A 15,110-nucleotide genomic window follows, 5' to 3' on the forward strand; every position below is an offset into this window, starting at 1 on the left:
TTCCCGCCAGCAGTGCGGGAGGTCCCCCCCTTTCTCCACTTCTCTCCAACACCTGTTGTCCCTTGTGTTCATAATGGAGGCCATTCTGACGGGCTGGAGGCGGTCTCTCACAGTGGCTTTGATGCGCATTTCCCTGATGCTGAGCATCTTTTCACGTGTCTTTTGGCCCTTTGTATGGGGGTGGGGAGGGTCGAGGTTCTTAGCCAGGGGTGCCTTGGGCCCCCATGCGGCATTTGGTGATGTCTGGAGACATTTTGGTGGTCACCACTGGAGAGTGGGTGCTGGCGGCGTCTGGAGGGTAGAGGCCAGGCAGATGTCAAACAGCCTAAAAGGCACAGCATAAGGCCTGCAACAAAGAATAATTCAGCCTGCAAGGCGAGTAGGGCAGAGACTGAGAAAACCGTGCTCTAGACCCTGCTCGTCCCCAGTAGGGCTAAGCAGCCCTTGGGCCACACTTACCCCGGGAGTCACCAGAGGTTGTAGGCAGACACCTCACTTTCACAAGATTGTGAATATTTGAAAATCAGAGGGAGAAGGGGTGTTTTGGCAACGTGCTCTGTCTCTGCTAGTCATCCTCTTCTTTTCAGAAGCACTTATTTTTAACCACAGTCTCGTCCCCTCCGTGGTACAGATTGCAGGGAGAGGGCTGTGAGGCCAGAAACCCAGGCTGTGCCCGTTCACACTCAGGGAGGCGAGGCTGGATTTTGATGAGACAGACGGCGGGGATGAGGGTCTCAGTCGTACTCACTGTGAGGCTCCAAGAAGACCCACCAATCAGTCTCTGGGCGGGAAAGACCTCCGCGGAAGGAGGCTGCTTGGAGAGAAAGGTCAGGGAGGTCTTCTCGACAAAGCAAATGAACGTTACTTCCAAGCAGATATTTAAGTGCATTTTTTCTTTTTTTTTGTGATAAAATACACAGAATCTAAAACTTAACCAGGAAAACTTCAGCTGCATTCAGTTGGTGCATTTGTAAGTGTGGTTTTGGCTACAGGCCGTTACTGGTGCTCTAATAACGTCGATACGGCTGCCTATGGACTGTCTCCTCCCCCGGTCCGTGTGCTGGGCACTGAGCCACACCACCATCGAATCCTCCAGAATCTGACCACTCAATGTTATTGCCCCCGTTTTATGGATGAGAAAACTGAGAGCAGACCAGTAGACCCCACACACTGATTTGATTCCAAAGCCACCCTGGTGTCACGTGGCAACTTTTGCAGTAAGAGCCGAACCATATCGGGGACATCTCTCCCTTCTCTGTGATCGCTGGATGCGCCGGTAACTCCCAGGGCTGTGACCGATGGGCTCTGAGGTTTCCAGATCTGTATCGATAACGGTAGACTGGGGTGATACACATTCATTTTTTTTTAGATTTCTTTTCATCCCCCACTAATTTCGAGTTTCACAGAGAAAATAGAATAAATGCTAATATGTGAGCTGTCATCCTCTTCCTAGTAATAAAACTCCCTGGTAAGTGAAAATCTCAGAGAAGTCACCCATTGCACATGGTAGCTGGGATGTGCACGTGCACACACACACACACACACACACACACACACACACACATATTAAATTTCTGGCTGAGAACCCATCCATCAGAAACACAAAGAACACCCTGCATTGGGCTTTCTGCTCCTCGGGGAGCCTGCTTCCCCCTCTCTCTCTGCTTGCCTCTCTGCCTACTTGTGATCTCTGTCTGTCAAATAAATAAAATCTTAAAAAAGAAATACAAAGAACTTTCATCATTATAATGCACATCAAAGCTCTGATAGGATTCATTTGTAAAAAACATGTGTAGCTTTTCAGTAACGTGTCCGTGGAATGAGCTATGCTGTTGCACAAGAGGCAGGTCTGGTCTGACGGCAGGAACTCTGCTTGTCTGATTATTTCCGTTTGCACACTGAATAATGTTTTGCAGCTAAGAATTTGCCGGTGAGAACTGATTCCGTAAATCAGCATATACCCGGCCTAGAGAACGAAGATGTGGACAAAGAGATTTTAGAAGACCTCCCCGTCAAGGTACGTCCGACTCTCTCTCCTCCCTGGTGGGGTAATGGAAACAACCCCCGCCCCCACTCCGATGAGTCTGCGTGACTGGTAGTTTGCAGGGGGAACATACTTGGAGTAGAGACGATGGAATCTTGTGTTCGTGTCCCCGTAGCTACCCGCAGATTGAATGATTCGCTGGAATGAGTCCCAGGACGCAGAAAAATGCTTATACATGCGGTTGTAATTCATTTCAGTGAGAGATGCAGAGTAGAATCAACAAAGAGAAAGGAATGTATCAGAGTCCGGATGAAAAAGGGGCCCGAGCTCCCGGGAGGGTGGCCTGGACGGGCTGCATCTCCCAGCAAGTATGTGCGAGAACACGTAGGACGTCAGGACAGCTCACCCGAGCCTTGCTGTCCAGAGTTTCTACGGCATCCATCACATGGGTGTGGAGGGCCCCTCGCTAGCCTGCAGGAGGTCAGGCTGATCTAATGGGACCGGGGCCCCAGGTAAACAGAAACAGGCATTCATTACCTATCAGGCAGCTAGTAAAAACTACTGGTATGACCCAGAGCCCCGCGCACACAAACACACAGCTATCAGATAGGCTATTCCAAAACCAGAGGTGATCACCCAGGAGCTGGCGAAGGACCCACTTGAAAACCTTGGGAACGTGCAGAGTTTGGGCAACCCAGGGCTGCAGAGTTAACTGTTTACTTCACAGACCCCAGGGGTGGAGCTTAAAGCCAGAACGTGAACATCTAGCCTGCTCTGTGCCCCGTGAAATTCCTCTGATCTGCTCCGCGCATGTACCCCACCCCGGAAACCACAGTCAAGCCTGGTTGTTGCAATTTCTAGCTTTGGGAAGCTCTGTCTGGACTTCTCCCGGGTCAAGTGTGGCTGCATCGGCCAGTTACTAGAAGAGTCAGGCTGAACGCTGAAGTCTGGGTGTGCTGTTGCATGCGTGCGTGCGTGCGTGTGTGTGTGTGTGTGCGTGCGCGCGTGCGTGGTTTGCTAGTGCCCGTTTTCAGCTGGGGAGCTCAGGAGGCGCAGAGAGGAGGGCTCCGGTGTGCCTGAATGCTAGCTCGTCTCAGTGAGTGGGTGTCCATCATTCTGATGCTCTTTGTCCCCCACGTTTCAGAAAACCATTAAGCACACTGTGAATAAGACCTACCTCAATGTGCTGTGTACTCCTGTTCCCGAGGAGTTTCTGGACCAGAACGTGGTGTATTTTCTCAGAAACACAAAAGGTATATTTCTGGCGTGTGTGCTGGAGTGTGGGTGGGTATGAACCTGGGTGTGTGTCTGTGAGATTCTTAATTTTTACATTTTCTTGAGACTACGACTCTTTCCTTTCTGGACAGCCAGTCCTCATTACTCGTGGGTTCCATATTTGTGAATTCACCTCCTCGCTCACACTTTTTCATAACCCCCAAATCAGTTCTTGCGGTGGCTTGGGGTCGTTCATGGATGTGCACAGCACAGGGAAACATTTGACCTTTTTAAAAACATTTTTACGTAATCTCTACACCCAACGTGGGGCTTGAACTCATGACCCCGAGCTCAAACCTTGCATGTTCTACCAAGGGAGCCAGCCAGGTGCCCCTTAATGGGGAACCACTTGAGTCCCTGAATATGCGTGTTCTTGCCTGAGAGTGGACACGGGGACACATTTGAACTCTTGCAACAACTGTCTTCATTGTGATCGCTTTAGGGCCACGGTTTTCACATTTTTTGGTGCTTTTTCTTGGTGATTTCACGGTTTCAAATGGCCTCGAGCATAGTCCTGAAGTGCCGCTCGGTGTTCCCGAGCACGAGAAGGCTGTGACGTTTCTTGTGGAGGACACAGGTGTATCAGAGAAGCTTAGTTCAGGCGTGGGTTACAGTGTTGGCTGAGTTCGCCGTTAACGGATCAGCCGTGCACGTTAAGTAATTTGTCTCCAAACAAACACAAGCAGAGCCAGGTTTACAGTGTTGACAGCTGCCGAAAGTATGACCAGAGGCTGCAGAACTCGAACCCTATGGGTCCTGCAGGAGCCGTGGCTCAGTATTCGCGGGTTCCTTGTTCGAGGTGACGTCGGGGAACAGAACTACCATGACTAATGAGAACTGGCTGTGTAGTCTTAGTTCTGCTGTGACAATTAAAGGGAGAGGGATGCAAAATGAGGGGACCCTGAGCTGTAGGATGAGCTCTGGGGCTTTCTCCGTGTGGCCGTGTGATTTAAGACTAAGCAGTTGCTTGGAAGCAAAGTTCATCCCATGGGGTCATTTTTGGGCAGGATGTTTCCACCGTGCATTCCTGCTGCATTCTGGATGTCTCTAGTGACCCTCCTCCCCCCACCCCGCCCCCAATCCAGGGGTTGTCACTCTCCTGTCTCTTCTGACCCCTGGCCCTTCCTCCTGCCTTATTCAATTCAGGCTGACTCTCCACTCTTCCCGCCTGGGTTTTCCCCATTTCTTCCACCTTTGCCTCCACGTGGAGGCTGTGCATTGCTACGTTTTAGGATTCACCATAAATCCCAGGACAAACATTTATGTGGCATTCTTTTTTCTCTTTTGAACTTGGATGGCGTTCTGCGTGCACAGGCTGTGAGCTGGGCAGTTGCGGGGACCCCCTCGGGCTTTATTACTGCTTGCTCTTGTCATCTCTGTGTCTCTACAGTCCGCTTTCACTGAGATCAGTCTCTTTCTTTCACATTCTGGATTCTTATGTACCTTCCCTTTAAGTTTACTTGACTAAAGAAGAGTTCGATATACAGAACTACACAAGGGGGGTCTGAAGCCAGTGAAATGACTGCCTTAGTTATGCTTGGCCTGTTTCTGTTTTGTTTCCCAATGAGGTTAAGGAAAGAGCCCAAGGGACCTTCAGTAGGTCTCCCCGGCTCAGTGACGTTTGGTCCGGCAGAGTAAAGACATGTGAAATAAAACCTGGTGGAAGGGTTGGCTGTCACCAAATCTGTCTTTAAAAACACCCGTAACTCAGAAGGGACTCTGATAATGAACTGGGAGGGCCTTGCTGGGAATGCGGACCCAGGCAAAACAAGGAGCCCAGCAAACATTTCTAGAAAACACAACTATGTCTCTCCGCTGGTCTGGGTAGCTCCCCGGGTTTGCTGGTGGGAGCCCAAGGGGACCCCAGCACGTGGGGCTTACCTCAGTGTCTCACGGGCCGAGGGATTTGTCCGACAAGACATCAGCAGCATGTTGAGTCTGTGCCTGGAGTGTTTCTGGGTAGCTGCTACTCGGGAAGGAGTAGAATCCCAGACACTTGGGAGAGTTACCTGCCTGCCACATGCCCATGGGACTCAGCCTCGCATCTGTTCCCACGCAGAGATGATCTCCGAGGCGACGGACATGAAGGAAGCCATGGAGATCATGCCCGAGACGCTGGAGTATGGGATCATCAATGCCAACGTGCTCTCCTTTCTGAAGAATGTCATATGTCAGGTAACTGGGAAGGGATCTCAGCAATTTGTAAGGTTCAGGCCCTCTGGCTTGTTTATCCCACACATAAAGTTCAGGAGCCCTTCCGTCCCAGTGTCCCTCTTCCGCCCCAGTGTCCTCCTTCCGTCCCACTGTCCCCCTTCCGTCCCACTGTCCCCCTTCCGTCCCACTGTCCCCCTTCTGTCCCAGTGCCGTCGGGGGCCCCGGCGGTAGAGCAGTGAGCAGCACGGACCGGATCTCAGTGCTCTAGCAGCTGATACTGGGGGAAAGACTCAAAACACAGATTCCTAAGCTGGAAAGTATCAGGTGGTGACAAGGGGCATGAGTTCACTAGACCCTAGCACTGTGAGAGAAATGGACTCTGTGCACACACGTGTGTGTTTGTGTGTGCAGGGAGTGGTGGTAAGGAATGGCCTCATGGAGGCTGCACGGTCTTATAGACAAACAATGAAAAAAACCCTCGTGATAGACTAATCCCATTAATGATAAGTTCCTAGGGAAGTGTAACAGGGTGGGGCTCAGGGGGGCCAGGAAAGGCCCCTCTGAGGTTGTAGCATTGAGTTGAGACCTGAATTAGGTGAAGGTGTCAGACATGTGAAGATCTGGGGGGAGGACTTCCTGGGCAGAGAAGGTAGCATGTGCAAAGGTCCTGAGGCAGGAGCAGACCTAGCCTGGTGCAGGAATAGAAGGAGGGCCATGTGGCTGGAGAGGAGTGGGGAAGGTTGGAAAGGCAGGTAGTTGTTCCGCAGGGGAATAACATGATCGGGTTTGCATCATTCCCCTGGCTGTTGTGTGAAACTTATATGGTGGGAGCAGGGGGCAGGGGCAGAAGCCGAAGGGAAGAGTAGACCAGTAGGAGGCCTGTGGAGGGGGATGGTTGTCTAGACTGGAGTTCAGTCAGGGGAGGGGGTGGGAGGCAGGCAGTGTCAAGATGGTTTACTGGGGAGAGGACACATTGAACGTCCCTGTGAGTGTGCGGTCAGCAGAATCCAGACTCTGAAACCGCATGTTCTGGGCTCTACAGTCATTGGGAAGTAGGCGTACAATGTCTTAGACCATGAATCCAGGTTTTAGAAGAAAAGGTCAAGCTCAACTAACCAACCCACGGGCATTTTTTTCATCATTTTTACGTGGGTGAAGCTTTGTTATATTCAAGTGACTTCATAAATGCATGTTGCTGTCCTCAGCTGAATGTCCAAAGGACCGTGTCCTCAGAACCTCCCTTATTTTAGATTTTTATTTAATAAACTCTGTGCCCCACATGGGGCTTGAACTTGCAACCCTGGGATCAAGAGTCACATACTCTATCCACAACAGCCTCAGCCAGCTGCGTGCCCCCCTTCCCTTCTTCTTCTTCTTCTTCTTCTTCTTCTTCTTTTTTTTTTTTTAAAGATTTTACTTATTTATTTGTCAGAGAGATAGAGAGAGTACAGGCAGGTAGAGTGGCAGGCAGAGGCAGAGGGAGAAGCAGGCTCCCTGCAGAGCAAGGATCCCGATGTGGGACTTGATCCCAGGACGCTGGGATCATGACCTGAGCGGAAGGCAGTCGCTTAACCAACTGAGCCACCTAGGCTCCCCCCCTTCCCTTCTTTATTGTAACCTCCTGTAAACTAGCCTGGGGCTGAGCGAACTGGCTGACACTGGTTTCGTCTCGTTTGTGCCCTGGTTTCACACCCAGCCAGAGGAATGCAGGATTATCTTCTGGGTGGTCACCTTGGGCTTGGGTCACATCCTTACCCTGGGATCATTTTATGTCAAACATCACTTCTCTCTCCCTAGGTTCTGTGCTCTGAGCCGGAGCAGTTTCCACTTTGTAGTTCTGTCTGTGGCTCCTCTGATAAAATATTTGGTCCCAGAGGCTGCCCAAGTGTGTGGTCTTGAACCCGACATAGGGTGATTTGTTTCAGGTTTTCATGCCGGCGTTGTCCTTCAATCAACACAAGGACACCTCCCAGGGACTCACGTCGGTAGAAATCCCAGCCTCTATTGAGTATGATGTGGACCTCCCCAACGTGCCTGGCGAAGCCTATCATAGCATTCAGTTGATACGGGATGAATTTTTAATGAACATCCAGAAATTTGCGGACAGTATTCAGAGAATAATGCAGCAACTTGAAGGTGAGGCTTTGTTTCGCTCGTGTTGAGGGGAGCACGATGGGTTTCCTTTAAGAAGGCAATTTCAGAGTCCAGGAGCCTTTTGTTTTCATTTATAATCCTTTCTTCCCTGGTCACTGTACGAGCGACCCTGAGCTGGGAGGAAGACCCAGAGAGAAATGACGGAGACCTGCCCTCAAGGATCTTACAATCTGAGGGCACAAGGGACTATGGCTGAATGAGAACGTGGGCAAGATATTAGGGCCTTGAGCGGTTTGGAAGAGGGAGACCATGTCGGAGAAGCAGGGAGAAATCAAAGGAGACTTCCTGTAGGAGGCAGCCTTTAACCTCTGAATGGACAGCAAAGCTTTGGTAGGTGGAGTTGGGAAGCCAGGGCATTTCAGGCAGCCAGAACAACCTAGACAAGAGAAGCGAGTTGGAAAGAGTGGAGTTTCCATGAGCAGGGAATGATGGCTGGCTTGTCCTGGCCTAGTTAGCTCTGTGTGCAAGGCCAGAAGCTGTAGTTGGGGGGCCTGCAGCAGCTGCTGTTGGATCTGCATGTCGTCCCCTGGGGTGCATGGCACGGCGAGAGGCCCTGAACCTGGGAGCATGCGTGGCATGAATGGGGAACAGCGAGGTGGAGATGCCGGCCTAGCGAGTTACACCGTGGAGGGTCCCAGCCCAGGACAGCCAGCATGGGCTGTGAGATGGCATCGTGATACCAGGAAGAGGAACTGTCCCCCTCTTTGTAGTAACACTGACCGTGCCCCCACCACTTAGAAATGTTCTCTCCTGGAAATGAGAAACACCCGTAGAGATCCAAACTTTTTTTTTTTTTTTTTTAAAGATTTTATTTATTTATTTGACAGAGAGAGATCACAAGTAGGCAGAGAGGCAGGCAGAGAGAGAGGAGGAAGCAGGCTCCCTGCGGAGCAGAGAGCCCGATGCGGGGCTCGATCCCAGGACTCTGAGATCATGACCTGAGCCGAAGGCAGCAGCTTAATCCACTGAGCCACCCAGGCGCCCCGAGATCCAAACTTTTGATAACATGCTAGGGACCTGTGTTTTTCAGATTCTATTTTAGAACATTTTTTTTACCCCCCCACCCTGCCCCCCAAAGCAATACTTCTCTCTCCGTGTCTGTGTTTCCTTCACTGGGGTTTGTAGTCTTCCTTGGCGTTTCTGCCTAACCCTTCTCTCCCTGAGTTAGTGTAGAATAGCAGAGATGGGAAAAAAAAATGTTTCTTCTAATCTTGGATAGGATTTATGTGTCTTGTTTCTTTTCTTTCCTTTCCTTTCTTTTTTTTTTTTTTTTACGATTTATTTACTTATTTGAGAGAGAGCATGAGCGGGGGGAAAGCTAGACGGGGGAGGGGGACAGAGAGACCATCTCTAGCAGATTCCATGCTGAGCACAGAGCCCAACACTGGGCTGGATCCCATGACCCCAAGATCATGACCTGAGCTGAAACCAAGAGTTGGACGCTCAACTGACTGTGCCTCCCAGGCGCCCCGTGTCTTGTTGCTGGTGTCAAAACATAGACGCGTGAACACGTTTTTGTGTTTTAGATCAACTGCTAGAAGGAAATGCACTAAAATATTATCAGCCACTGTCGCTTACTCTAGGTCATGAGCGTAAGACGGTTTTCTTTCTTTTTTCCTATAAGGAGGATGTATGATTTAGAAAATCCAGAAAAGCAGGTGAATTAATAGTCTATAATCTGGGTTGGCAAATTGTGGCCCCTGGGCCACATCCCACCTGCTGCTCATTTTTGTGTGGCCTGTGGGCTAAGAAAAATATTCATAGTTTCCAATGCTTTGATTTGAAATAATTGTATAAGGACCTACATCCTGTCCTCAGCCTTGTCTCTTGGTCTGCAAATCTGCTGATATTTACTCTCTGGTACTCCTGGAAGAAATTTCTGGGGGCACCTGGCAACTAGGTCAGCAGACCGTGTGACTCTTGATCTCAGGGTTGTGAGTTCGATCCCCATGCTGGGTGGGGAAATTATTTTTAAAAGTCTTTATTATTTATTTATTTATTGACAGAGGGAGAAATAGAGAGGCAGGGAGAGGGAGAAGCAGGCTTCCCGTGAGAGCAGGGAGCCGGATGTGGGGCTCGATCCCAGGTCGCTGGGATCATGACCTGAGCTGAAGGCAGAGACTTAACCCACTGAGCCACCCAGGCGTCCCCTAAAAAAACCCATCCTGTGCCAATCCCTGTTTTATAATATCATCTCAAGGAACAAATTTGTTTTTCTTTATGGGACATTTATGAATGGCTTTTTCTAAGTTATTGGCTGTCCATTGAAAAAGCTCCTTTTTTTAAACTTTATTTTTAAAATTAAAAAAAAAATATTTATTTGATAGGGATCACAAGTAGGCAGAAAGGCAGGCAGAGAGAGAGGGGGAGTCAGGCTCCCCGCCGAGCAGAGAGCCCAACACGGGGCTCAATCCCAGGACCCTGGGATCATGACCTGAGCCGAAGGCAGAGGCTTAACCCTCTGAACCACCCAGTTCCCCTCTGTGACCCATATTAGCACTCTTACAATGATTTACATTTTTTAGTTGCATTCTAAAGATTTTATTTATTTTTTTTTATTTGAGAGAGAGAGCATGAGAGGGGAGAGGCCAGAGGGAGAAGCAGGCTGTCTGCTGAGCAGGGAGCCCAGTGCGGGACTCAAACCCGGGACTCCACGTCCATGACCTGAGCCACCCAGGTGCCCCTAGTTGCATTCTAACGGAAGAAACAAACTACAGACAGGTCAGGACAGGGGCTGTATCAGATCTTACTGGACTGATGTCTGGAGAGAAAACCTCGAATGTTACTGTCTGTAATCATTTTCCCCCAGATGAGCGGCTAAGCAAGTGACCATTTCTGTTCTGCTAGGTGAGATCAAGTTAGAAATGCCAAGCATCAGTGTGGAGAGAGAGGTGTCTGACCTGGCCGCCGACCCAGAAGCTGTGGAAGCCTTAGAGCAGTGCGTGATCAACTGGCTCAACCTCATCTCTGCAGCCATTGAGGACCAGCTGAAAAAGACTCCCCAGGTAGGTTAGGCCGTCCCTTTGCTCATTCCGGGGAGTCTGGGGATCTGTTTGATCCAGCCTCTGTTCGTACGGTTCTGTGACCTCCTTAAGGATCAAAGCAAACACACCCACGATGTTGTTCTTGGGCTTGCTGATGTTCAGCATGCTACCAGACCACACTCCGGCCTGACGAGGATAATACCATGTGTCAGTCAGAATGCTTGGGCCGCCAGAAACAGGAAATGTTACTTGGTTGGCTTCAACAAGAGACCATTGGTGGGCTCCCATAATTGAAAAGTCCAGAGGCAGGGCTGGTTTCAGGTATGGTTTGGTCTGGCTGTGTTTCTCTGGGAATCTCTCCTCTCCGTTCTGTCCTCCTCAGATTGGTTGCCTTCACGGTGGCAACTTCTTCCATCCCCCGTCATGTTGCCTGGAGAAAGGCAGTGTCTTTGCAGCCTTCCTAGCCAGAGTCCTTGGATCCAGTCTGATTGGACCATCCTAGGTCAAGTGCATGTATTGATTCCTATCTGGAGCAGCTGGAGAAGGAAACGCGCGTGTGTGCTCCATGTCAAGGATGACACCTTGTGTGTTCATGTCACCTCTCAGGGTAACGGTCCCCTGGCGGAGATTGAATTCTGGCGGGAAAGAAACGCAACACTGAGCGCGCTCCACGAGCAGACCAAGCTTCCAGTAGTCCGGAAGGTCCTGGATGTGATCAAGGAGGCGGATTCCATGCTCGTAGCTAACCTGCAGCCAGTCTTGACCGAGTTATTCAAACTCCACATGGAGGCTTCCGACAATGTGCGGTTCCTGTCCACGGTGGAACGCCATTTCAAGGTACGCGGGCGGCCCGGCGCTTCGGAAGGTCAGGGATTGAGTTTCCTTTTGTGATTCCACATTTAAATGACTGTGGCAACACGCATAGGATGTTGGTGGTTTTAACCCCTTGCAAGCGTGTAGCTCACACAGGGTGCCGAGCACCCATCGTCCTCCCTGTAAGCATTTCATCCCCAAACATAAACCCAGAGCTCCTGACCCAACGGTTCCCTCCTCCCAGCACCCCGGTCACCTCGATCCCACTCTCTGACTTCGCCCAGTTTAGGTGTTTTCTGTAAGTGGGGTCGTCATCTTGTGCACATAATAGACGACGTCCTTGTGCTTTCGACCTGAATTCCCTAGAAACGAATGACATCGAGCACCTTGTCACGTGCTCCTTTCTTTGATAAAAATGTCCGTTTTAATCTTTTCCCCGTTTTTGATGTCATCTTATTGATTTAGGAGTTAAACACTTTTTTCTTTCTTTTCTTTTTTTGCAAATAAGCTCCTCATCAGATTTATGTTTTGCAGTATCCCCATCTGTGGGCTTTTTCAGTTGTTCTTTTTTTTTTCTTTTCAATCTTTGCTCTTTTTAAAAGATATTTTATTTATTTGAGAGAGAAAGGGAGCTAGAACACAAGCAGGGGGAGCGGCAGAGGGAGAGGGAGAAGCTCAGGCTTCCAGCGGAGCAGAGAGCCCGATGCGGGACTCGATCCCAGGATGATGGGATCATGACCTGAGCTGAAGGCAGACGCTTCATCGACTGAGCCCCCCAGGTGCCCCCACACCCCCAGTGGCTTCTTCGCCCACATGGCTGGCACCTGGGTTGGCACCTGGGTGCCCCGGGCTTCTTTCTCTCCACACGGTACCTCATCCCCCGGGATTTCTCCATGTGGCTTGGGTGTCTCCAGGCCTGGTGGCTTCAGGGTAACGGGGTCCAAGAGACCAGAAGCAGGCCAGCTAAGGGCTGTGCTCAGAAGGGGTACCACATTACCTCTGCCATATTCTGCTGGCTAAACAAGTAGCAGTCTGGGGGGATTTGACGGGCGAAGATAACGCCGTCCCTTCATGGCGGGGGCGGGGAGTGCAGTCAGGAGGCTGGGGCTGCTTTTGGAAAAGACAGTCTGCCACGTGCACCGTGTCCTGGGTGTGCACATGTATACTCAGTAGACATACGCATACGTTCTTTTTCTGTCTATTCTCGCTCTGTAGATCTCTCTATACGCACACTCATACTTTATACATTCCTGCAAATCGCTTTATTTCCTTTCGTTGAAAATCTTCTCTCTTTCCATGTCCATGCGTCCAGACGACGTCAGACTTCTTTTCGGGGGTGACACCCTTCTCCCGTATGAGCGTATTTACTTTAGAATTAGGACGAGGGAAGCGTCCCGCGTCCGTGTAGTTCAGTGACCTACTTGACCCCGAGGCTGAGGTCGCTCGTTCTCTCGGTTAGAACATCACGCATGGCTCCAGCTTCCACGTGGTCTTGGAGACGATCCCGTCCATGATGAGCGCCCTGCGGATGGTGTGGATCATCTCCCGGCACTACAACAAAGACGAGAGGATGATCCCGCTCATGGAGCGGATTGCCTGGGAAATCGCCGAGAGAGTCTGCAAAGTGGTTAACCTGCGCACTCTGTTCAAGTAAGAAGTCGGCGCGCTGAGGTCGTCTCGAGTTCTCAGCTGTCGGGGCGCCTGGCTGGCTCCTGTCTGGGACGTGTCTGACTTTTTTTTTTTTTTTTTAAGATTTTATTTATTTATTTGACAGACAGAGATCACAAGTAGACAGAGACGCAGCCAGAGAGAGAGGGAAGCAGGCTCCTTGCTGAGCAGAGAGCCTGATGCAGGGCTCGATCCCAGGACCCTGGGACCATGACCTGAGCCGAAGGCAGAGGCTTAACCCACTGAGCCACCCAGGTGCCCCTCTTTTTTTTTTTTTTAAGATTTTATTTATTTTTTTATTTGACACACAGAGATCACAAGTAGGCAGAGAGGCAGGCAGAGAGGCAGGCAGAGAGAGAGAAGGAAGCAGGCTCCCCATGGAGCAGAGAGCCCGATGCAGGACTCAGTCCCAGGACCCTGAGATCATGACCTGAGCCGAAGGCAGAGGCTTAACCCACTGAGCCACCCAGGTGCCCCTATGTGTCTCAGCTCAGGTGTTGATCTCGGGGTCGTGAGTTTGAGCCCCACCTTGGGCTTCATACTGGCTGTGGCATCTACCTAATAAAAACAAAAACAAAAAAGATCTTGAACAGCTTTACTGAAATTCACCCATTTAGATTGTACAACTCAGTGGCTCTTCAGAGTCCTGTGTCCGTCCTCGTAATTGATGGTAGAATACTCCTCTCAGTTTGAGAAGGAGCCCCATACCCTGGAGCTGTCCCCTCTGTCCTCCCGACCCACCTGGCCCTGGGCAACCGCAGATCTACTTTCTGCCTCTATGGATTTGCCTCTTCGTGCCGACAGAGTCTTCCAGCGTGGGGTCCTCTGTGAGCATCTCCTTTCATTCGGCGTCACGTTTTCAAAGTCCCCGTGTTGGGGCAGGGGTAGCTGTGCTTCTCTCCTCTCTATGGCCCAGTAAAAGCCCGTTGTTGGGATACATAGGTTGTTTTATTTATCTTAATTTTTAACAAAGATTAATTGATGTGCTTTAGAGAGAAATTGAGAGTGAGTGCCTGAGCGGGTGGAAGGGCAGAGAGACTGTCCTGCATGCTCCCTGCTGAGCAGAGAGCCCGATGCCGGGTGGCTCGATCCCAGGACCCTGAGATCATGACCTGAGCAGAAGGCAGAGGCTTAACCCACTGAGCCACCCAGGGGTCCCGATTATTTTATCTTAATCAGGACCTTCTTCCTTGGTTATCTCGGGGGAGACAAAATCCCACCGTCAAGAGGGAAACTTCCTTCTGGACCCTAGGCCCCTGAGGTGGGAGAGCCTCTAGGATCCAATGTTGGAAAAGATACAGATCTTCACTCCCCCCCCCCCCCCAAAAAGTCAGAAAACTCCCTGGGGGAAGGGCAGCTCCTGCCAGCAGTGTGGGCAGCCGTGGCCAAGATCAGCCCGGGCGTGGCTCCTGATGCGGACCGGGCAGGTGTGTAAGGCTATGACACCTTTACACACTGGGGCGGAGCAGCTGCTTGCCCAGTGAGCTTTCCCCACCAGGCTGTGAGATCAGAAAGGCCCTGGTCCTCGGGGAGAGCTCTCCTCTTCCAAGCCTGCGGCCCTTGGAGGGCGCGGCTCAGACCCATGGCTGCTCGCTAACCCCCATCACAGCCTCTCTTTTCCTTCGCAGAGAGAATCGAGCCAGCGCCCAGCACAAAACCCTGGAGGCCAGGAACGCCCTCCACATGTGGAAGAAGGCCTATTTCGACACCAGGGCCAAGATCGAGGCTTCGGGGAGAGAAGCTCGGTGGGAGTTTGACCGCAAGCGGCTGTTTGAGAGAACGGATTACATGGCCTCCATCTGCCAGGATCTCTGCAACGTTTTGCAGGTGGGAAGGCTGGCGGAGGCTTTCTCTGCTGTGCATGAAGCCGGCCGGAGTCAGGACTTGCCCCATGGCCGACGGTTTGGCTTTTTAATGGCACATTCTCTATGTCGGGGAAAGCCAGGAGGCAGGCGGCGTCTGGCAGGGGAAGCACTTGAGAGAGCATTCAGAATGTACCAGAACATGCCAGAGCCACACCAGAATTCTTGCAACTTTTCCTTGTCTTCTGCGACACCCCTCCTTCGCCCTGCTTTTTG

At 51.0% G+C, this 15,110-nt stretch overlaps 1 protein-coding gene across 1 annotated transcript in view; it reads left to right on the forward strand.

Moving 5' to 3' along the window:
• The window catches only part of DNAH10 (dynein axonemal heavy chain 10), a 146,059-nt gene that overhangs the window by 4,364 nt on the left and 126,585 nt on the right, over positions 1–15,110 (forward strand). The window contains 8 exon segments of the mRNA XM_046025237.1: positions 1,917–2,017; positions 3,129–3,237; positions 5,319–5,434; positions 7,339–7,549; positions 10,415–10,572; positions 11,158–11,388; positions 12,824–13,014; positions 14,661–14,859. Coding sequence (XP_045881193.1) covers positions 1,917–2,017; positions 3,129–3,237; positions 5,319–5,434; positions 7,339–7,549; positions 10,415–10,572; positions 11,158–11,388; positions 12,824–13,014; positions 14,661–14,859 — 1,316 coding nt within the window.

The sequence above is a fragment of the Meles meles genome, chromosome 12 (assembly GCF_922984935.1).
Source record: "Meles meles chromosome 12, mMelMel3.1 paternal haplotype, whole genome shotgun sequence".
NCBI lineage: Eukaryota > Metazoa > Chordata > Mammalia > Carnivora > Mustelidae > Meles > Meles meles.